Here is a 24,438-nt window from a genome sequence, read left to right as displayed (position 1 = left end):
GGGGGCTGCCATGGCACATGGTCCTCTGAGGCTCACAGGGAAAGCGTTTGGTGCTCGCAGAAACCAAATAGGACCGAGCCACATCCCGCCCATCACTCTGCAGAAAAGGCTGAGGAGGAAGCTGTTCTCGGGCCTGAGCGGCTTAAAAACCTGTCAGGAAAAGCCGCCGCCCCATTTCTTTACCTCCTGCAGAATGAAAGTGCACTTAGCACCATAGAGGTTCTTTGGTAGAGAAAATGGTCTGATTTGCCCCACATTGTGAATGGTGAATGTCTCCAGCGTTCACTTCCTATTGGGATGTCTTGGAATTGATCCTGCCACAGCTGGTCAGGGAGGACAGGACACCTCCAACATGCCAGTCTGGTGGTTCCTACGGTGTGGTCCTGGACCTCGCCCCCACCTGGGAAGCTGTTGGAAATGCAGGTTCTTCGGCCCCACCCAGACCCACAATCACTGGGGCCAGGCCCAGCCCTGCGTTGTCATGAGGCCTCCAGGGGATGGTGTGGCGCACCCAAGTTCCAGGACCACAGCTCTGGCCCAAGCATGGGCCCACGGTTCCCCCAGGCCTCTGCCTCGAAGCTGGATGGGTAGCTGAAGGGGCTGCATCAGGGAAATGTGGGTAAATCAGACCATTTTCTCTACCAGAGAACCTCTCTTTATTATGCTAAACGCATTTTCATCCCACAAGAGGGAGGTGATAAGGGATTTTCCTCCACTTTACTTGACTAAATGACCCCTTTTCCCAAGGGGCATCTCACTAAGTCACTAGTGTTCTGGGGAAATCACGTTGGAATATGATGGACTGTTGGGGAACACAATAGGGAAATGAGATGATGTGAAAATCCAAGGGGGTGGGGTCTTCAAATTCCTCACCCCCAGGCCCAGTTTCACCCCAGTGCCTGTGCCTTCATTTGCGTGTTTTACTAAGACTCCCTGAGTGCTGTGCTGGGTGCGGAGGTGCCAACTTGAGTGACAACTACACCACAGGCAGTTAGAGCTCGGGGTGGTGAGTGGCACGACCAATGGATGTGCAGGTTGGGGAGGGAGCGCTCACCTCTACCTGCAGCTCAGCCCTGCTGCGTGGTCACCTGGGTGGGTGTCCTTCCCCTCCCTCCCAGACCTCGGGTTCGCAGGGCAGGAGCCCTCTTACATGGCACACTGGCCCCTCCCATTTGTGTGGCAAAGAGTGTTTGTAGCCAGTATTGATTCAGTCTCCAAAGCGATCCTGTAAGAGAGGGAATGCGCTTTCTACCTCGGCTGAACCCAATTACCACTAACGCAGTGGCTCACAGTAATGCACCTTTACCTCTGCAGTGCGGGAATGATCCAACCAGGCTCGCTGGGCTCAACCCGAGCCAGTCAGGAGCTGTGCTGCTTTCTGGGGTGGTGCGGAAGAGGGGTGGGGAGGAGGATCGTTTCCTGGTGCAAAGGGGTCCCTGCCATTAGGGGCAGAAGGCTCAGTGGGACTGTGACCTGCAGTTATGTGGAAAGCACTACTTGTAAGCGATGAACTTGGATACTTAACTGAGGGGATCTGCAAGCAGAACGTAGAAGGTGGGGTCGGGTTTTTCTTGCAGAGGAGAGGGGGAGAGGGAGGGGACTTCTCAGCCTCTCTGAATGGCAAGGCACTCAGAGGAGACATTGGAGAAAACCACCCCTGTGTGGTTGGCTCACCTTGGTCAGTGCCCAGAAAGTCAGAGATGAAAGCGCCACAAACTTGGTGACTCCAGCAGCTGAAAGGCATCCTCTGGTTACTGAAGTCAGAAGCCAGATGGGGCCTCACGGGGCACACAGGTGTGCCTTTCCCATCGTCCACTGCCCTGCTTCCGTCTCCACAGCAACAGTTACCCTGTACCCCTCTCCTCTAGTGTGGCATCTGCCTAGGACTCCCCTCTCTTTCTTCCACTTTTAAGGACCCCTATGATTACACGGGCCCAGCTCCCTGGACAATTCAGGAGAATCTCCCTATTTTAGGATCGACGGACCAGCACCTTAACTCCTCATTGCCCTGGGACCTGACGTATGCACAGTACTGGGGGTCAGGGCGGGGACATCTTTGGGGAGGCCGCTGTCCTGCCTGTCATTATCCTTGGTTTGCACAGGACATGGGAGCTCAGAGAGGTGACAGCATCGGCGAAGGGCCACAGAATTCAAACCTGGGTCTCGCGACTCTAAATCCTGTGCCCCCCAGCCCCCACACTTGGTATTGTTTTGCTGTTAACCATTATCATTAGAGTTAAAATTGCAACTACAGATTCTGGTTACCGCTAAGTAGAAATACAAAGGCCTCGTGAGGCCAGTGAATACATCGCAATCACCGACATGATCTTATGATGAAGTAGCTACTGCATTTTTCCTGTTTCATTCAATGCATATTTTGACTCTGTTTATCCTAAAAACAAACCCAAAAGCCACACGATCGTATCCATTGCACACACCGACAGTTCCGTATGTGTTTTCCTCCTGCAGGGAGGTGAATGTGCATGTGAAACTGTGCTTCCAGGCCGGTGCCGTTGGCCAAATTTCCTTTCTATTCTGTTTTTACCTAAATCTACAGGCCAGGGGTTCTGAGCCTGCCGCCGTGACACCCCACTGTGTCCGAGGGCTTTATGAAATTCTCAGAGCAAATTTACTTTCATGTTCAAAGGGAGTATGTGCGGGGCCACGCTATTAGGAGTGGAAGTTGTTGTAAAAGCCAACAATGGTAGGCTGGTGGGATGCCAGGGAAGTTGGCCAGAGCCTGGTCACCAAGAATCTATGAGGTTCGAATGCTATTGCCAGGAAGGCCAGAGCAGGAGGAACTGGCGTTGACTGAGTCTTTGTTCTGGGCACCCAGTGACGGACTTCCACACATAAGAAGTGGGACAGGAGGCAAAAATAATTTCTAAATTACTTACCCCCCCTCAGAAATGACAATGAGATTTGCGGGGCAGATTATGGTGCTGGTTCAGAGACCTGCAGGCCACCTGGCTCCTTGCTGAGCACTCTTGGGAGGGGAGGCACCCTGTCAGTTGGGCCGGGGGGGTAGGACACACAGGACACAGGGCCCAGCGTCCGGGGTTACCGGCCACCGTTTATCATGGGTCTATCCACAGGGGCTTGGCACTGACCATGGCAGTGGGTCTTACAAAACCAGAAGCCACCTTCTGTGCTGGGGCCCTTGCTCAGTCATTTACTATTTATTTTCCCTTTAACTTCTGTGAGCCTCATCTTTTCAATTTCTTAAAATTTTTATTGATTTTTAGGGAGGAAGGGAGAGGAAGAGAGAAACATTTATGCCAGCTGCCTCCTGCAGGCTCCCTACTGGAGATCAAGACCCCAACCTGGGCATGGGCCCTGACTGGGAATCGAACTGGCAACCACTTGGTGGGTGCACGGGACGATGCCCAACAGCTGAGCCACACAGCCAGGGCAGCCTCAGTTCTGTGGTGAGAAAACCGTAGGACACCTCTTTACAAAGCCTCTGTGAAGATGGGTGACGTGACACTAAATGCGAGAGCTCTTCCTAAGCAAGGAGGTTAGACGTCCAAGGTGCTGTCCCACGACAGACGTTCATCGGCGCCCAATATGAGCAGCCCCAGCTCCTGGGCCACAGCCCCCACCCCTCCCCTGGCCCAAGGGGTCTCAGAGCGCAAGGGCTAAAATTCTCCCCTGTCCTCCCTTAGGTCACTTCCCATACAGACAGTGATCAGGGACAGAGAGGGAAAGTGAAGCAGAATGTAAATGCTTTCTGGGAAATATGCTTTATAAGACAGTGCAACTTGTGATCTGCGTTATAATAGAGACCGCGAAGATGAGTATGGTTTGGAGACAGGGCCTGGTACCGCCCTGTTTAAACACAAGCCGTGAACACATTTCTTACCTTCTCTGCACCACGATCTCATCTGTGAAATGGGAACAATTAGGATCTCAGAGGGTGCTGAGAAGCAAATGAGCTAACCCAGGAAAAGTGCCTCGTGTTGTGCCCAGAAACTTAGCAGTACGTCCTTGTTAGCTTTTATTTTTATCATTGCTAAAGCTTTTCTTGGGATTTTGTATTAGAAACTGGAGTCCTAGCCTTGCCCTCCACGTCCTAGCCCCTCTGTTCCTGAGCCTCCCATTAGTGCTTGTGCCTTTGGACTTTGTGGTAATGTACGCAGCGCAAATTAGAAGTAGATGTTTTGAGTAAAGAAACACACCCTGAAACTGTTAGTTTGCTTGGTAGGAAGCTACACATTCGCCACTTAGCAAATAAACACACAAATTCATCAGAACAGAAGTGAAAACAGCCTGTGGAAAAACCGAAACCCTTCAGATGTCTGTTTCTGAGGATTTGGTCTAAGACAAACGGAGAAGGATCCTGACATATGTGCATTCACTTCTTTCTGTCTGTGGATTTGGGAGTTTAAAAGCTACAGTCACATTATAACACGTGTTGCTTTCTCTTTGGAAAAAAAATTAAGTGTTAGTGCAGCAAGGAAGCACCATGCAGCTGGGGCTCTGGGGCTTGTGCAACATAGAGACCTTTCTGCTGGAGCGATCAAGCACCAGCCACGGAGACAGGAGTAATACCTACAGCTCTTGGGGCAAGTGGCGGCCAGGTTCTGGCCACTCTGGTCTTACATTCCCTAGGAATTTAGAAGTGACTCCTCACTAAGAAAATCTAGAACAGAATAGGGCTGCCACCTTGTGGCCAGAAGGTGCCAGGTAAAGCGAACATGTAGGCTTGAAGCATCAGTTTTGCCCCTGGTACCCAATTGTGCCGTTTTGCTCATGTCGATGATGACGTTGGTACCCACACGCCAACATCAGCCGGTACCTACTCCTCCTGGGTTGGTCCTGTTTCTGAAATGAAAGGGAGGAAGGGCTGTTGAGCATTTCAGCTGCAAGGCTCAGTACAGCAGAAGACCCTGGGGAAGGACTCCTTGGTGGCAATGTGGTGACTTCATTCATTCTCTCACTGACCCCTTGCACACACACTGAGTGTGTAAGGGCCACAGTTTTCCTTGCGTTGACAGCAGAGTGGAATCGGTGGTTATCTGCAGGTGCTACCTAGAGGGGCAGGTGCTGCCCTGGGCTTAGAGATGAAATAGGAAACACAAATAAGCTAACAGAAGGAACAGAGGTGGGAAGAATTCTTGGCTCATTTTCTCTTCTCCCACTCAGAGCGTCAGGGTTGGGGTAGAGTGGGGGAGAAGTGAGGGGGGGAGGGGAGGGCACGGGGAGAAGGCTGCACTGGCAGCCACACCTGAGCTGTGCGGTTGGCAGTAAAGCTTCCAGGCTGTGGTTACCAGATGTGGGAAGCACTCACACTTCCTTCCTTTGCTTCTTCTGTTTTTCCTCTTTCTCATTTCCTCTCTCTGGTCGTCCTTTTTTCTTCCTTCCTTCCATCCCTTTTCACTCCTGTCTTCTTTCCTTCCTTCTCTCTCCCCCTTCATTCTTTTACTTTATTCTTCTGATCTTTCCCATTTTATCTCTATGTTTCATCTGTAAAAATACTCTCTCCCTTCATTATCTCACTTTTTCCTTGGTTAATCCCCGCCTGCATTGTTCTTTAATTTCCCCTGGGCTGTTCCTACTGGCCGTTCCCTTTCCATGTTGTTATTCTGCAGACAAGCCTGCTTATCCAAGGTCTGCAGCCCCCTCCCCAGTCGGGTGTGTCCACAGATCTGTATCGAACGGGTGTGGGGACCCTGACCACAGGCCTTCGGCTTGAGAAATGAGGGCTGTGGACAGGTTTGAGGCCAAGTTTAGGAAGTGTCGCCTCGAGTACTGCAGGCCTCAGGTGTTCACTGTCCTCCTGTTTTCCAGTCCCTGCCTTCATAACTACCTCTGCATTCAACAAGGAGAGAACAAGACAAGTTGCCTCCCCGCAGTGGCCGACAGACACCCAGGATGCCGGGTAATTTGATTTTCTTTCAAGTTGTCTTCTCACTTGTATGGTCCTCAGCCCACCCAAGTCCACGTGGTGTGCTGGGGTTTCCTGTTACTGGTTCAGTGCCTTTGGGCAAAAAGGACTCTACCTCGGAGTTGGGAAAGCACTTGTCCCCTCCGTTTTTGTTGGACTTTAAAGCTGCATCTTTCTGAGGTCTGACCCCCCCAGAAATGCGCTATATAAAAACGGGGTGATATCCCGGTCAGTCACATGAAGGCTGCTCCTCTTAGTCTCTCTGGGACCATGGACCGCAGCACCTCCTCTTTGGGGAACTTGCAGGTGGCCCAGGCTGGAACTCGGGGGGTTTCTAGGAAGACTCATGGCACAGGCTGGGAGGAACGTCCGTGCTCACTCAGAGTCCATGCTCCTGCTGTCAGAGTAGGACACCAGGTGGCTGCACGTTCAAATCCCTACTGCCGCTCGCCCGTCACCCCAGCCTTTTCTTGAAAGAAGAGGCTATCAGTACCTACCACGTGGGGCTCTTATGAGAACTTAGTGAACATCATTGAAGAGGTGGCGGGTTGAGCTGTCTGGAGTTGATAGGAGCTGCACCATACTTTCCTCCCTCAGTACTTAAGGTACCTAATGAATGGCACCCGCCGTTGTTAGATATCTTTAAAAAAATATGTATTTCTGTTGATTTCAGAGAGAGGAAGGGAAAGGGATAGAAACATCAATGATGAGAATATCATTGATTGGCTGCCTCCTGCATGTCCCAACCGGGATTCGAACCGTGACCTCCTGGTTCATGGGTTGACGCTCAACCACTGAACCACACCTGCCAGGCTAGAGATCTTTGAAGCAGATGCTCCAAACACTTTCCATCTAACCGCTTACAGCTCATAACTCTGTGGACAAAACACTAGCCACTAGCCCATTTTAGCATAGTTAGAACCTAAAAGGCAACATTCAGGGTTGTTACTCTGCTTTATTTCCCCAAAGAATAAAATTGTGTTGCTTTTAAGAACAAGGCTCTGAAACATTCGCCCATGTCTGGGGCCCTCATTCTAGTCATAGTGAGTTTTCCAAGCGTGGTGTCAGGTGACACTAGCCTCAGTCACCGACAAGACTCGGCTTCTCATTTCCTTTTATCTGTGATGTCCAGTATAACTTGGATGTTTGACTTCAAGTCAAAACTCCGGTCATTACCCCAGACTGTGCAGGTGAGCTGGGTGGGGTGTAGGGAGGGCCCTGGGGGTGTCTGAGGGACCGGTGCTCGCCTACTGGACGTCAAGGACAAGCCTTCTTGGGACTCACATGTTCTTAGGCTCAAGCAAGTTCTTGTTCAATTGATATAATTCCTTAAAATGTCAGCAAACTTATCAAGGGCGATTTTCCCACTGACGTGCTTTTATACACAGCTTAGAGGTCAGGCCAGACAGGATACAGGCTATCCGGATTTCTGCAGACCCATGGTGACCAGGTAATCCAGTCATGGATGAAGAGTCTAGGTTTAAAGCAGTTGTTACAGCCCAGTGAATGAGAACCGCACGGGGCACGCTGACCAGTGTGGGACCTGTGCAGCTCTGCCTGCTCCAGGCGGTCAGGCGTCCCCCGACGACAGGCTTCCTATAGGGCTAAGCCACTTCCGGAGCGAGTGAAGTGGTTCCTTTTTCTGCTCTAGGTACTGCATGGAGTTCAAGACCGAGTCATTGACCCACCACTGCGCCAGGGAAAACCGCCCTCTGACGCGATGGATGCAGTACCTGCGAGAGGGGTTCACAGTGTGTGTGGACTGTCAGCCTCCAGCCATGAACTCTGCAAGCCTGCGCTGTTCTGGAGATGGCCTGGACTCCGACGGGTAAGCGGGGGGGCGGGGGGGAAAAGGGGCTGAAGGACTTGTTACTCATTCGGAGAGATCTGTCCTCGGATGACAGATGACCGGCACAGAGCACATCAGGTGTGAGTGGGGGGACTCTCCTGAGTCCAGGCCCAGCTCCTCAGTGATTACCAAAACCCCATTGGTCCAAAGAACTTAAATGCCTTAGGGTGGTGACTTAAAATATGCAGATTTCTGAGCCCTGCCTGAATCTGCACCTTTAGGGGTGGATTTTTAACAATCTCCTAGGTTGGGGATCAGCGAGTATTTTCTGTAGGGGCCACATGTTCTCTGTCACAACTACTCAACTCTGCACCATAGCATAAAAGCAGCCAGACACAGTATGTAAACTGATGAGCTGGGCTTTGTTCTAATATTACTGTTAGTGGGCACTGAAATTTGAATTTCATCAGCTCTTTCAAAACGTCTACAGAAAAGTGAGGGTTGGCCTGGATTTGGCCCACGGGTTGTAGATCGCTGACCCCTGCCCAGATGGTTCATTCCCACAGCAGGTTCAGAACCACTTAGTGTAGTCATGAGATCATGATTTGAGATGGTAGTGGTGGGCTCAGCTTTTCGGGGTCATAAACCTACAGATTGTCCTAAAGAATTGACCCATGAACACATTTCACCATCTTGAAAAGCTGTGCCAGTCCTATAACTCATTTATCAGTTAAATCTGATAACACTATTTGTAATTAAGAGAAGTGCTGGGCACGGATCATGGTTTTTAAGTATGTCAGATGGAACTGGTAAAAATACAGATTAGAAAGTAAAATATGGACCTTTCTAGTTACTCATTATTCCCAAAGTATGTTTTAAGGCTTAATAACTTGAATTTTCTTTTATTAGTCACTTGTGCCTAACAGCCTCTGTATTATTGAGTATACCATATGAACAGTAAAGTGAGTAAGGAATTCATATGAAAGAAAAACTTAATATTTAGACTTATTACTTTTTCTAAATACCTCATCCATATTTTGACTTGAAATGAATTTCTAATTTAATTTGTACCCATAAAGTACCTTAAACCCTGGCTGAGGTTCCAGTGGCTTTACTCTTTCTACTTCTCCCATTATTTTTTCATTATGGAATCAGAGTTGGAAAGGATTACAAGAGATGATTTGGTTCAGACCCCTCTAATTTAAACATACATGACCCAGGAAGCCGCTTTCCTCTATGTGGCACTTTATATACTCAAGTCAAGTAAATTAAGCAGCGACCTCAAATGAGGGTAATTGGTAATTTGTTTCAATAGAACCCAAAGAAGGGAGACTCAGTTTGCAATCATTTTTAAAAATTTCAATTTACGATGTACTTCAAAACTCCATGTATGATTTTTTTAAACTGGTATATATTTTTGTAAGTTAGAATTTTTAGTTTGCTTTAGGTGTAACTAACATTTTCAAAGTATTGTTTCAGAAATCAGATTCTCCACTGGCAAGCAATTGGCAACCCTCGATGTCAAGGAACTTGGAAAAAAGTTCGGCGAGTAGACCAATGTTCTTGTCCAGCTGTGCACAGTTTTATATTTATATAGACCGCGAGGTAAATATCTCAGTCTGTTTGTAAACAGGCTAAATACTATCAAGTCATGTTTAATGCTTCATAAACCTTCAAAAATGGTGTGGCCGAGATCCTGAGACATGTCGTTGCCACACCCGAAGGAGAAAGATAATTTAGGTGCTAATTTTCAAGAAACACAGCACTCAGTTGAGGACTCACCCTGAAGTGTCCTGTGGTTTTGTGTCCTTGACCTCCCACATAGTCTTCTCATTCAACAGGTGGCCCATGCAACACAAAATACATCTGTTTGCACTAGAATTACTACAACATGGTCCATTTGTTGGTAAGCTGTCATATTAGGGTATCCATGCTTTGAATCTTGCATTTTTCCTTCCTTTTCTGTAATTTTCAAAAAATGTATAGATATATGTACACTCTCACATTTCTTATATGTTCTTATACAAACTATGAAATGACTAATTTCAAGCAAAAGGTCACAGATAATTTTCTACAAGACAAGCTATTTAAGATATAGCAAGCATTTTGTAATAATCCAATAGCTCTGCTAAAAATACTTATTTTGAAGAACTAGTTAATTGAAAAGATCAATGAGTTCCTTTAAATATTATACTTTTCATGATAAATTTTGACACCAATGACTGAAACAATTATGACAATTCTACCATCATTAGAATCTAAGATTACTGCTAAAGCCTGAAACTGACCAAAATCATCTTTGAGTCAAATTTAGTTGAAGTGAACTCACTACTTATTTTCTACAGCATATCATAGTCATTGTCTTATGTTTGGAGTGGAAGGCAGAGGAATAGATCCTTTGGCCTGGTACACATAGAGTATTATTAGTCTTATGATTGGAGAATCAGTGAGACAAAGTGCTTAAGCATCTGGAATGCCAAGTGATTCTTCAAGTCGCCACTGAACCAAATCCGGCTTCTCATACAGAACTCGGCTTTGATGGAAAGCCAGATTATGCCAAAGACTGTGCTGTAAAAGCACAGCCCTTTTCATTTTCTTTTTTAACAAATCTTAAATCCAGGATATTTTCTTTGAAAAACTTAAACTGTATGAAATTCATTTGTATAAAATATTATACACTAGCAAATGATTTACATATTTCTCTGTACTTACCATGTAATGACAGAATGACAATTACAAGCTTAATAGAGATGGCAAATATTTAATTTTAATGTGGAGAGTATTCAATTTCTTGACTAAATATTCATTTAACCATCTACGTTATTTTTGTGGTAAATTAAATTCTTCAGAAATTATGTCTCAAGGTTAAGAGTTCAGTATTAACATTTTATGATCATTTCTAACATTTGTCAAGCAAGGTTTTTGAAAATATACCTGGGTAATTTTCAATGTTACTTAAAATTTTTATACCAGTAAATAAACTGTGTTCACATTTTAAAAAGCTCTTTACTTGTTTGATTAGAAAATACCCAAATTTTCTGGGCTGGTCAGAGAATGAACAAAAGTTCACCAAAACAACCTTCGGAATTGACACTATGATGACTAACAGCAATAAAGCTATGATGTAGTTAAGGTTCACTATGTCATAACATTTAGCATATTTAAAATGCATAAAATCAAATTTTTACCTTATACATTTAGTTTTTAATGCATAGCCATTAATTACTTTCATCTTGTAGTATATTTTTGTAATTTCTATTCCTGAGAAAAATTTCATCGGCTAGACTTAACTATTAACAAGCATTTCAAAACTATTATTAATTCTTGCAAAGCCCAAGAAATGAGGTCAGAACTGAAACATGTAGTCAAAGTGATTAATGAAGGAAAATTTTTATTTTCAAAGTTAAAGATTAAAGTATTTAAGACCTCTTTGGTATCCTTTTTAAATGAGTACCTTAGAGTTAGGGGCCTGTCCACAGGCACTCTGCAATGATTTACGGTCCCTAGGGCTACTTAATATTAATGGACTGATTTTCAAAAGTGCAGGTGGAAAGTAACTTGAACAAAAATAAATACACCCACACTCAGGAAGGGGAAAAGAACTCTGGATCATTTAAAAGAGAAAATTAGACTCATCAAGAAACAGAGAGGACCTAAATAAAATCAGAAACGAAAGTGGTAAAATAATAACCAACACCACAGAAATACGAAGGATTGTAAAAAAATTACTATGAACTATATGCCAACAAGCTGACAATGTGGATGAAATGGACAAATTCTTAAAAAAATACAATCTCCTAAAACTGAATCAGGAAGAACCAGAAAACCTAAATAGACCAATAATAACTGATGAAATAGAAGCAGGGGAGTTTTACCAAACTTTCAAAGAACAATTAACACCTATCCTCCTCAAACTACTCCAAAAAATCCAAGAGGGCCCTGACCAATTTGGTTCACTGGATGGAGCGTTGGCTTGGGGACTGAGGGGTCCAGGGTTCGGTTCCGGTCGGGGGCGTGTGCCTTGGTTGCGGGCACATCCCCGGTGGGGGGTGTGCAGGAGGCAGCTGATCAATGCTTTTCTCTCATCGATGTTCTGACTCTCTGTCCCTCTCCCTTCCTCTCTGTAAAAAATCAATAAAACATATTTTTAAAAAAATCCAAGAGGAAGGGACACTTCCAAGCTCTTTTTATGAGGCCAGCATTATCCTAATTCCAAAATCAGATAAAGACACTACAAAGAAAGAGAAATACAGGCCAATATACCTGATGAACATAAATGCTAAAATCCTCAACAAAATAATAGGAGCCAGCAATGTGTTAAAAATGTCATACACCATGACCCAGTGGGATTTATTCCAGGGATGCAAGGCTGGTACAAAATTCACAAGTCAATAAACGTGCTACATCACATATATAAATTGAAAGACAAAAATCACATGACCATATCAATAGACATAGAAAAAGCATTCGGCAAAATCTAACACCCATTTTTTTAAAAAATAATTTTTTATTGATTTCAGAGAGCAAAGGTGAGGGAGAGAAAAAACATCAGAGAATTACTGATCGGCTGCCTCATGCATGCCATCCACTGGGGGACCGAGCCCGCAACCCAAGAAATAAATTGTTTAGTTCTACTCCGGAATGAAAATTTTAATCAGCCATCTTGTCTAGGTATGTGCAAACACGATGCAAAATAAACCTGGTTCGGCCCTCTGAAGATATTCTAGTGATGGTTCATACATGTAACTGCAAGTTGATTTAGAAAGCAAAGACCTGGCCATTCTGAGGTGTAAGCAATCTGGTGAAGAGCATATTGATACAGAAATGAAATTGCTAGGTCAAGGCGACAGCTGGACATACACATTTACCCTCTCTCCTCCCCCAAGTCCCACTGACATTACAGGAGGAAGGTGGTGTGAAAATCAGCCCAGAGATTTTGAAGACTGAAAACAAACAGGATTCCACTGATGAATAATCAGAACTGAGGGACTATCCCCTTTAGAATGTGTAGAAAAGAAAGCGGAATCAGAGGTGAGAGCCATTCTTCCTAGGATGGAGAGGTCCCACTGAGCACCAATCAAGGTGAATTTTTAAAAAATCCTCACCCTGAGAGACAAATGTATGAAATTTAAGGCCTAGAACTCAAAGGCAAGAGTCAGCAAACTTTAGGCTAAATCTTGCTGGCTGTTTTTATAAATACAGTTTTATGGGAACACAGTCATGCCCACTCACATATATGGCTAATTCCAAGCAGAGCTGACAGACGGAACAGACCACAAAGCCTAAAATATTGTACCTGGCTCTTTACAGGAAAAGTTTGCCCACCCTTGGCTTACACCATTAACTATTTTTTAATTGATTTGAGAGGGAGGAGAGAAACATCAATCTACTGCCTCCTGCATGCCCCCTACTGGGGATCAAGCCCACAACCCTGGCATGTGCCCTGACTGGGAATAGAACGGGCTACCTCTTGGTGCATGGGATGGTGCTCAACCAACTGAGCAACACTGGCCAGGGCTCATGGTTTCAATATCATAGCTAACTTTTCAGTTTAAGAGTTAATATGCTTAATATCACACTGCATGTAAATCAGAAAGTCATCACAGCAATAACTGAAAACAACTCTGAGAGACTGAATATAAACAGACACTATTAGACCTTCGTATGACAACAAACTCTGACCCACAAACTCTGCAGCAACCAGTTGAGGACGCCAAAGCAAACCTGTACTGCAATCCACCGACAGTCAGGACTTTGTCAATGGCTGCCAACATTCCTATTCTTTTCCCCACTATCAGAACCAATCAGAGAAAGCCAAATATGTTCTCCAAAACAATCACACAGGATGCCGCTGCTAGCTGGCCAGTTTCCAGCTTTCTCATGCCAGTGACCCCTAGCCAGGGCCGGCCTGCTCTCTCCTTGTCACTCTAAAGCTTTCCCACTATAAAACTCTGCCTGCCCAAGTCCCCGCCAAACACAAATGATGGTGACTGACTCCCTTGCTATAGAAAGCTCTGAGTACCACGTGATACATTTACACAATGGAATACTACTGGGCCGTAAAAAAGGGAGGAAATCTTACCTTTTGTGACAGCATGGATGGACCTGAAGAGCATCATGCTGAATTGAAATAAGCCAGTCAGAGACAAGTACCATATAATTTCACTTATGTGGAATCTAATGAACAAATAAGCTAACAAAATAGAAACATACACATAAGTACAGAGAACAGACTGACAGCTGTCAGAGGGGAGGAGGGTTGGGTGAAAGGTGAAGGGTTAAGCAAAAACACCCAAAACTCAGACAACAGTATGGTGATTACCAGAGGGAAAGGGGTACTGGGGAGATAGAAAAGGGTAAAGGGGGGATAGATGGTGATGCAAGACTTGACTTGGAGCGGTGAACACACATTACAATATACAGATGATGTATTATAGAATTACACACCTGAAACCTATATAATTTTATTAAGCAATGTCACCCCAATAAATTAAAAAAAAAAAAGCGGAGTAAACAGCCTATTTGCTCTTATTTTTGGTCTTTATTTATTCCCACAACTCAAATGCTCAACAGCGTAATAGGTAAATAACTGATATGTGTTACTGTACAGAAATGAAAATGAACAAGCTACATATAATATATATATGTTGAGTGAAAGAAAAAATAGCCAAGAATACATAGAGTAATTCATTTAATTTCCTTGAATGCCTCAAGTCAGAAAGAAAAACAAGACATTCTGCCTTTGCAGATTAGCTCCAAGTTGGGGTGCTCGTTCACTGCTTAGCCAGGCTACTTACCACCTGTGCTGTAGCCTTCACTTCACCTCCAGCATACGAGACGCCCAAAGATACTTCACTGGTGGAAGCCTAGAAAGCTCTCAGGTGTTTTCTGAGACTGTCCAGTTCTGGGCATGTGCATGGCCTAGATTTTCTGGTTCACTCCAGTCCTTCAAAGCCCTCATCCCATGAATCGTCCTCTCAGGATTTCCAGCCTGTCTGCTGCCTGCCTCCTCTGCTGTCCCTATCCCCAGGCAGCTGTAGGTAATATTTTTTTAAGGCTGAGAATTCAGAATGGGCAAAACAAAGGCAAATCTCTGAATTAAACCACCACACAGGTCAAAAGACACCACCACAATTCTTAGTACAGGGTCTGCGCTGCCCTGTCAAGCTACACCAAGTAATATACTGTAGTTTTAGAAAAGTTTATATTGGGATACTTTCAACAAAAAAGATATGGAAAAAAATATTTGGGGAACCTGGAACAAGTGTACATGGGACCTCTTTGTATTATTTCTTACAACTACATGCGAATCTACAATAATCTCAACAAAAATTTCAATTTAAAAAAGTAATTCAGAAGATTCAGATTTAAGATGACAAAATTAAAAAATACATTATCATTTATTTTGCTCTCCCTTTTTGCTTCCAAAAGTTATATGATAAAAATCTGTTTTAATCAACTCTAACCTAGCTCTTTCTAAATAAGAAAATACCACACTATAGAATTGATAGCAATCTGTTTTAAAAGATTACTTAGCGACCTAGATTTATTTACAGCATGTTTGAAATGAGGAAGCTGACTTACAGGTCCACGTTGGCTCATGCTGCCTGCTTTGGCACTTACTTCCATTTTACATAAGTGCTCAGATGCTTAAAATCGGAGAGCTACTGAATGACGTAACAAAATGTCTGCAATAAACACAGTGACAGTAACCAGTCTTAAAAAATAGATCAAGCCAGGAAGCACAGAGTAATCACCCACATTTCTGTTCACTCTCTGTATAGGATAACAACTTCAGGAACAATGGGAAAGTCATGTATAATGCAATAAGAAATGAAATACAGATTACAAAATACTATCATTTAACTTTTTATGCATATCCTTCACTATTTTCACTTGTTAAATAAAGCACATGTAACTCAAAATGCTAAATAACTATATTAATTTTTTACTAAATTCTCTAAAGAATTAAATGTTGGTGAAAACTCAAAACTGTCTAGTAAAGTATGTATGACCTTGTTTAGTATTTATCATACATGTAAAAATGATCGTGGTTAACATCAATGTAAGAATTTACAGAACATTATTTAGGCACACTGTTGATATATTAAACAAAAATATCAGAGAAATATTTATGACACCAGGTTATAAATAACTTTACTTAAAACCATCTTTGTTAAAGTTTTAACATTGGAACAAAAGTCAAATATACCTAAATGAGACATGAAGCAAATCTTGTCCTATGGGTATTACTATTTAAGATTTTTCTTTTATATAAAATTACTGAAAGGAAAATTTAAGTATGTTAAAACCCAGATTACTTTGTATCATTCTATAAACAAATGTCTTAGTAATTACTATATCAAGGCCATAAATCAAGTCAATACCTCTTACGTGAAAGGCCCATTATTATTCACTGATTTAGAAACTTCACCTTCAAGTGAATGTTCTGGAGGAGTTGAAGTCAGCAGACAAACACAGAACAGGTTAACAGAAATATATTTTTTCTCTATGTTTTCATCTTTTTTTACTGGTACAGGATTTGGGGGTGAGGTAGTGAAAGCATCAAGGTTTTTTACATTTAATCCAAGTAAAAAGGATCTTAAATAAAAATACTAAATGCTTTAAACAAAAATGTTAACACAGATTAATGACCACCAAGTTTCAAATAAAACGTGATGATCAAAATATGTAATTGTCAAAAAAAAAATGTAATTGTCCTTTCATCATCAACTTTTACACATTCAGTCATCACTGTCTGAGCAAATCAATTTTAGCTTCTTCATAGTCCTCCATCTGTCTTTTAACATAACACTTGTTCGATTGTTGAATTTATAATGTAATAGTATTTTAGACCAGTTTCCCTCTCCGTATTTCCTCACGCCAGATCTCAGATTCTTGTCTTCTTCCCAAAGCCATGCCTTTTGATAAAAAATTAAAGTTATTCAGAGAAACAATTCTTTATATTTTTTAATGAGGTATAACTGACAAATAATATATTAGTTTCATTTTACATAAGTGCTCAGATGCTTAAAACCGGAGAGCTACAGAATGACAGAGCTAAAAAGTAAAACCAGATACTAGTGGTATCAGATTTTGGGGGTGGCGGAGGTGGGCATCGTAAACAATGACAGACAATATCATCTATATGCTATTTTAAAAATTATGTAGTTGATATCCCATTTTGTTCTGAATACAAAGACAAAAACTGTTTTCTCAAATATATCCATAAATAACACCGACTCCATTTGAAATTGTTGCCCAAAAAACTACAGGGAAAGATCAATTAAAAGTATGAAGCAGAGATGTCTAATTTTTGGATCAATATGCAAAGAACTTAAAAATATTAATTTAGACCTCAGAACAAGAGAAAAAAAATCAAGAAAGTTAACAACTCTTCTTAGATCCATCAGAGAAGTAATGTCACTCAACGTAACCTGGTGCCCTGAACACTAGAAAGACACAAAAGTGGACACAGAAAATCACAGCTGGCTAGGAGCAGCTCACAGCTGGTGCCAGCACTGGTAGGAATTTTTAACTGTGATGAACAAATTGATGGAGGCTCACTACAGACAAGCTTCAAATAAAAAATTCTAGGGTCCCGCATTAGCCAGTTTGGCTCAGTGGATAGAGCACTGGCCTGCAGACCAGAGGGTCCCGGGTTTGATTCCAGTCCAGGGCATTTATCTCAGTTGCAGGCTCCTCCCTACCCAGGCCCAGTTGGGGTGCCTGCTGGAGGCAATCAATCAGTGTTTCTCTAACATCGATATTTCTATGTCTTTCCCTCTTTCTTCCACTCTCACTAAAAATCAATGGGAAAATATCGAGTGAGGATTAAAACAACAACAACAAAAAACTCTAGGGTCCCAATCTTAGTGGTGTCAAACTTCTGTGAGTTTTACTCCCACCAGATTATCAGGGTGAAGAGGAGGGGAAAAGTAGTCATTTTGAAATACATTTAGAGCATTCTGTTCTCATTAACAAAAGTATGCCTGCAAGAGACACCAATTTGCCAAGCCTAAATTGACATGTAGAAACATTCAATTCCATTCCTCTCTAGTCTTCTTTGTAGGGAAAGGAAAATATCAAACTTCAGCCCCTTCTAGCCTTCCTATTTCACCCAAGGGGGGAAATAAAAGCTGAGACGTGCATATGAAGGTCTTAGCCTAGGACAAAGGATCACTAACAACAATCACAAAATTACAGAATGCTTCCTTTCCCCCTCCCCCATCTTTCCACCATATTATCTCATCTCCTGTATAACAACTGCCTCAACTGAAAGAGCTGCCTTGGACCATCACTAAGAAGAAGTCTCTAGGAAAATCCAAATGCAATAAGGAAGATAAAAACAAGAAAATTTTAGCTCCTGACATTTATAGCTACAGCAAATAGTAAATAAAGCATAATTCTTCACCAGACGAATATAAAACCTCACAATAAAGGCCAATTTACCTCAGTTCCTTTGATACATGTCCAGCTATCAACAAAAAATGATTAAGAAAAACTGAAAGGTGAAAAACACAATCTGAAGGGATAAAGCATCAGAATCAGCTACAGCAAAAATTTTGGCATTATCAGAGTGGGAATTTAAAATAATTATGATCAATATGCCAAGGCTCCAGTGGACAACGTGTGAACAGGTGGATAAATATAAGTAGAGGAATAGCCAAGAACCGTGGGAAAATTACAAAAAGTGTAACATACACATAATAGGACACTGAAAAAAGGGAGAAGGCACAGAATAAAGATTTAAAGTAATAATGGCTGAGAATTTCCCAAAACTAATGACAGACACCAAAACAGGTCCAGGAAGATCAGAGAAAACAAAGTAGGAAAAAAAAAAATGTGTGTGTATGTGTGTATATGTATATCTATCTATCTATCTATCCATTCTATATAATAAAAGGCTAATATGCACTCAACACAGGTGCTGCCCCCTGGTGGCCAGTGTGCTCCCACAGGGGGAGCACCGCTCAGCCAGAAGCTGGGCTTACGGCTGGCGAGCACGGTGGCGGGAGCCTCTCCTGTCTCTGCAGCACCACTAAGGATGTCTGACTGATGACTAAAGCCTGCTCCTAAGCCATCAATTGGACATCCCCCAAAGGGCTCCCAGACTACAAGAGGAGCAGGCCAGGCTAAAACCTTCATATGCACTTTCAGCCCCTCCAAGTGCACAAATTTCGTGCACTGGGCCGAGAGAGAGAGAGAGAGAGAGAGAGAGAGAGAGAGAGAGAGAGTATAACTACACTTTGGAACATCATATTCACAGTGCAAAAAATCAAAGACAAAAATATGTAAAACTATTGGTGGCATAAGTTCAGCATTTCCTCATTCTCTTTTGGGAATTCACCCAACAACAACAAGGAAAGAAATAAAATCCCAAACTCTGATAAAGTTAGAAGACCCCCTCTGACCCGAACCATAACAGGTGAAAGGGATACATATCAGTGGAAATTGATGAAAGGTATGTGAGAAAACAGGGTACAGTCACCCTGCTAACAGATCTCTGCCTGTGGTGAACACTTCCAAAGTAAGAAACACATCCCGAGGTGCACACCCTCAATCCCTGGTCTGCAACAGCAAGAGCCTCCCTCAATCTGCAACAGTTCCAAAAGTAGAGGTGATGAGACTAAATAAGGAATCACACAGATAAGCAATATGTGCAGGAAGCAAAGCAAAAGTAGTTATTGCTTGCTATGTACACAGGGAGAGAAGAAAGGACAAAATAAGCTTCAGTCATAGGAGATATTCCTATAGCCTGGAACTGGACCCTAGCTCTAACATCTCAATATAAACCATTTGCAAAAAACTTACTAGTATCAAGAAAAAAAAATCGTATTTAACACAGAAGAGTAAGAGAAAGGTATAGGATCACTTTCTATTTCCAGCAATGATAGGACAAAGACCAGATTTATTCACCTGCTATAAACAACTAGAAAATCAGACACAATTCAGGAAACAATGTTTTCAGACACTGGACAGATGGTACAGGACTATATTCATTCAGAGGGAAATAAGTGAAGTGAGTCTTAAAACTGACTAATATTAACTTTCTGAATAAAAAATTTTCATACCAAAAGTATATTCTTTTCTTTTCTTTTTTTTGCACAGAAGAACCTTATTTAAATTGGACCTCTATCAGGAAAATCCTGCCTAATAAAAGGCTAATATGCAAATCGATCAAACGGTGTAACAAGCGGTCACTATGATGTGCACTGACCACCAGGAGGCAGATGCTCAATGCAGGAGCAGCCCCCTGGTGGTCAGTGCACTCCCACAGGGGGAGCACTGCTCAGCCAGAAGCTGGGCTGACAGCTGTGGTGGGAGCCTCTCTCGCCCCCGCAGTAGCGCTAAGGATGTCTAATCACCATCAGTCGGACATCCCCGGAGGGCTCCGGGACTGCGAGAGGGCGCAGGCCAGGCTAGGGGAACCCCCCACCACCAGTGTACGAATCTCGTGCTCTGGGCCTATAGTCCTATATAATAGAGGTAACATGCAAATTAACTCTCACACCCTCACAAGATGGCTGCCTATGACCAGGCCGGCAGGGGGGTTAGTGAGGGACGACCAAATGACTGAACAAGCAGACTGCGTGGGGCGACCAGGCCAGAAGGGAGGGGGAAGTTGGGGGCAACCAGGCTGGCAATGGGGGCAGTTAGGGGCGACTAGGCCAGCGGAGGGGGCAGTTGGGGGTAACCAGGCCCAGGGGGGTGGGCAGTTAGGGGTGACCAGGCCAGCAGAGGGAGGCAGTTGGGGGCGACCAGGCTGGCAGGGGGGGCAGTTAGGAGTGATCAGGCCAGCACACAGAGGCAGTTAGGGGCTACAGGCAGGCATGCAAGGTGAGTGATGGATTAGGAGCCAGCGGTCCAGGATTGTGAGAGGGATGTCTGACTGCTGGTTTAGGCCCAATCCCTCCTCCCCTCTTACTCCCAGAGACCTACCCCACTCCTCTCTGTACTCCTGTCCCCAACACAGGAGGCCCCTGGAGGGCCGACACATTGCCACACTCTAGCACCGCGGTTCTCAACCTGTGGGTCGCGACACCTTTGGCGGTCGAACGACCCTTTCACTGGGGTTGCCTAAGACCATCGGAAAACACATATATAATTACATATGTTTTTGTGATTAATCACTATGCTTTAATTATGTTCAATTTGTAACAATGACACTGGGGGTCACCACAACATGAGGAACTGTATTAAAGGGTGTGGCATTAGGAAGGTTGAGAACCACTGTTCTAGTATGAATATAAAAAGTTACATATGTAGATTTAAGTCCCACCTTACATCTGATGAACTAACTTTATGATAGATTAACAATAAGTTTAATTAATGTCATTATCAATACCCAACAAGACTATTTTTAAAATGTGGGTGAAGTATTTTCTTGGAACTTTGAATAGGCAGATTGGTCAATTATACTAAAATAGCAAAATAAGAGACAGCCAAAAAGAAATATTTTACACTCATGATTTTTTTTAGAGTTGAAAAGAAACAATGTGAAATAATCACAATTATTCAAGTTATGACTTTACTGTGCATTAAGTATTATTCTGAAATAATGAACAAATACCTGTTTTTTTCTAGATCGATCATTTTTAGAAGTTTTTGGCTGATTGTTTAAAACATCCATTCTGTTTCTTTGAGTGGCTTGTCTGTTTCCCTCTGTCTTTCTTCTACCTAAAAGTAGAAAAACTGCCATCAAAAATTGTTTTACATTAGAAGAAAAAGAGGAATTGCATTTTAAAAGATTACAATAAAATTCTTATTTTTTAGCGATTTTTAAAGGGAAATAATTCTTTGTGCTTAATCCCCCCCCCCCCAACTTTGAATCTTTTTTAAAAATATATTTTATTGATTTTTTACAGAGAGGAAGGGAGAGGGATAGAGAGTTAGAAACATCGATGAGAGAGAAACATCAATCAGCTGCCTCCTGCACAATCCCCACTGGGGATGTGCCCGCAACCAAGGTACATGTCCTTGACTGGAATCGAACCTGTGACCCTTGAGTCCGCAGGCCGATGCTCTATCCACTGAGTCAAACTGGTTAGGGCCCAACTTTAAATCTTGAAACAGCATGGCACAGTGCAAGGATAAGTACTAGAAAATCAGAGGGGGTGTGTTTTGAATCTTGATTACTTTGCATGCCTTTAAACAAGTCATGTCACCTCCCAGAGCCTGCCTTTTCATCATCTGTTAAAATTTCTTAGGATAATATTTAAGAAGTATTTGATACAATGTTTTATGTGTAACTCTTTCCTCATCCCTTCTTTCTTATTCATAGTTTAGTAAAACAAGAAATGTATATGTAACTGAAAAGACATAGAACTAATTATTGTAAGAAAATTTTTATACAGAAAAGAATCTAAAAATAGAATTTAAAAGGGTTTAGCAAGATGGGTAGATAATAAACTATTATTTAATGGTTAGCTCAATAAACAAAACTAAATAAAATTTCTGTACATTAACAACAAACAGTTAAAATATCTAATTAAAAGAACTGAAAGATAATATTAACAGTAACAAAAATGTAACATTCTTAGGGATAAACCTAGCAAAAATAATCAGGACCTATACGTAGTAACTCATAAAGCATTATTATATATGTGTGTACACCTACATTGTAAGAAAATACATAAGAATCTAAATACAGAAATACACCTTTTGTTCATGCACAGGAAGATTTCATATAATTGTGTCAATTCTCTCCAAAATTATCTATTGTCACAATGCAATCTCAAATTAAAATTTCACCAGGGTTCTTTGTAGAATTTAAGATTATTCTAAAATTATGTGTGTTAGGAGAGGTAGTTCACCATGGGACCTGAGCATCCCTACAGTTCTTGCTGAATGTACAAGGCTGACTTATTTCCTGATACCAAGCAGTTTCTGTAGTTAGACAGGCACCTAACTAGGTCAAGGGAACCAAATTATTTTAGTTTAGAATTATAATACCTAGGCATTTTGTAACAATAGATGTAGAAAAACAACTTTGAAACTTAAACAACATGAAGCAAACATTTCTTTAAATTTAACTTTACCGTCTTTAAAATGAGGATAATGATAGTATCTATGGGTGTAAATGATTTTGAACTGCAATATACAGATATTAGCTAACAGTGGCCATGAAAGCAGCCATTAATTTATTCAATTAATATTTACTGTAGGCCTACTATGTGCCTGCCATCAAATTGGTACCATACATATATTAGAGGCCTGGTGCACAAAAATTTGTGCACTGGGGGGGGAGAGGGAGGGTGACCCTCAGCCCGGCCTGGGCCCTCTCGCAGTCTGGGACCCCTCAGGGGATGACCATCTGCTGGCTTAGGTCTGCTCCCCGGGGGATTGGGCCCAAGCTGGCAATCAGACATCCCTCTGGCAGCCCGGCAGCCCTCAAGGGACGTCCACTTGCCAGTGGGGAGCAGACCTAAGTTGCAGTCAGACATCCTTAGCGCTGCTGAGGAGGCAGGAGAGGCTCCCACCACCACCGCTGTACTGGCAGCCATCAGCCTGGCTTGTGGCTGAGCAGAGCTCCCCCATGTGGGAGCGCACTGACCACAAGAGGGCAGCTCCTGCATCGAGTGTCTGGCCCCTGGTGGTCAGTGTGTGTCATAGTGACCAGTCATTCCCAGTCTTTCTGCTGTTAGGGTCAGTTTGCATATTACCCTTTGACAAAAAAGGATAGAGGCCTGGTGCATGGGTGGGGACCGGCTGGTTTGCCCTGAAGGGTGTCCCGGATCAGGGTGGGCGGTCCCACTGAGGTGCCTGGCCAGCCTGGGTGAGGGGCTGAGGGCCGTTTTCAGGCTGGCCGGCAACTGAAGCTCCCAGCCTTTCCTTTTTTTCTTTTTATTCTTGGATTTATTTACCTTCTATAATTGAAACTTTGTTGCTTTTGGAGTTGTTGCTTTTGGCGCTCAGAGCCAGGCCACGGCAGGCAGGGAACCTTGGTTTCCTCCATCACTGCTCGCTTCAGCTGCATGACTGCCGGCCGCCATCTTGGTTGGTGGTTAATTTGCATATCGCCCTGATTAGCCAAAGGGAAGTGTAGCGAAGGTACAGTCAATTACCCTTTGTCTTTTATTAGATAGGATATATATATATGTATATATTTATACACACACATATCCTATCTAATAAAAGAGAAATATGGTAATTAACCGTAGCTCCGACACACTTACCATGGGCTAATCAGCAAGATGTGCAAATTAACTGCCAACTAAGATGGTGGCCGGCATCCAGACAGCTGAAGTGAACAGAGAGGATTGCTTGCTCCAGTGACGGAGGAAGCCAGGTTCCCCGCCTGCCGCTGCTGGCCTCTCAGCTGCTCTCTAAGAAACGATGTTGCAAATATAGAAGCTAAACAAAACCCAGAAACCTGCTTTCAGCCTGCGGGATCTCCAAGATGGAGTCACAACAAAGTTTCAAATACAGAAGGTAAACAAAGCCCAGAAACCTGCTTTTAGCAGCTGAGGTCTCAGAGCTGGAGCCAAGCCTCAGAGCTAAAGACGGCTCTCAGCTCCAGTGACAGCCAGAGAAGGTAAATAAATCCCAGAATAAAAAAGAAAAAAGAAATAAAAGAGAGGTTGGGAGCTTCAGTCACCCACCAGCCTGAAAATGGCCCTTGGCCCCTCATCCAGACTGGCCAGGCACCCGAGTGGGGACCCCCACCCTGAAGGGGCTGTAACCAGCTGCAAACAGCCATCATCCCCTCATCCAGGCTGGCCAGGCACCCCAGTGGGGACCCCCACCCTGATCCGGACAC

At 43.3% G+C, this 24,438-nt stretch overlaps 2 protein-coding genes across 3 annotated transcripts in view; one reads left to right on the top strand and one right to left on the bottom strand.

The window, feature by feature from the left end:
• The window catches only part of SBSPON (somatomedin B and thrombospondin type 1 domain containing), a 13,862-nt gene extending 2,757 nt beyond the window's left edge, over window positions 1-11,105 (top strand). Inside the window, exons 2-5 of the mRNA XM_006767360.2 lie at window positions 5,592-5,610; window positions 5,704-5,881; window positions 7,539-7,715; window positions 9,156-11,105. Coding sequence (XP_006767423.1) covers window positions 5,592-5,610; window positions 5,704-5,881; window positions 7,539-7,715; window positions 9,156-9,273 — 492 coding nt within the window. The 3' untranslated portion in view covers window positions 9,274-11,105. The remainder of the gene's footprint in view (window positions 1-5,591; window positions 5,611-5,703; window positions 5,882-7,538; window positions 7,716-9,155) is intronic.
• Window positions 11,106-14,197: 3,092 nt separating this feature from the next.
• The window catches only part of TERF1 (telomeric repeat binding factor (NIMA-interacting) 1), a 35,082-nt gene continuing 24,841 nt past the window's right edge, over window positions 14,198-24,438 (bottom strand). Inside the window, exons 9-10 of one of the 2 annotated variants that reach the window (XM_015566257.1) lie at window positions 21,250-21,356; window positions 14,198-16,597 (exon numbers count right to left, since the gene is read on the bottom strand). In XM_015566257.1, the coding sequence (XP_015421743.1) occupies window positions 16,421-16,597; window positions 21,250-21,356 (284 nt within the window). In that variant the 3' untranslated portion in view covers window positions 14,198-16,420. The remainder of the gene's footprint in view (window positions 16,598-21,249; window positions 21,357-24,438) is intronic. The other variant, XM_015566258.1, reaches the window with a different exon arrangement.

Source organism: Myotis davidii, unplaced genomic scaffold, assembly GCF_000327345.1.
Source record: "Myotis davidii unplaced genomic scaffold, ASM32734v1 scaffold200, whole genome shotgun sequence".
NCBI classification, from domain to species: domain Eukaryota; kingdom Metazoa; phylum Chordata; class Mammalia; order Chiroptera; family Vespertilionidae; genus Myotis; species Myotis davidii.
This window is presented reverse-complemented; position numbering and strand designations above follow the sequence as displayed.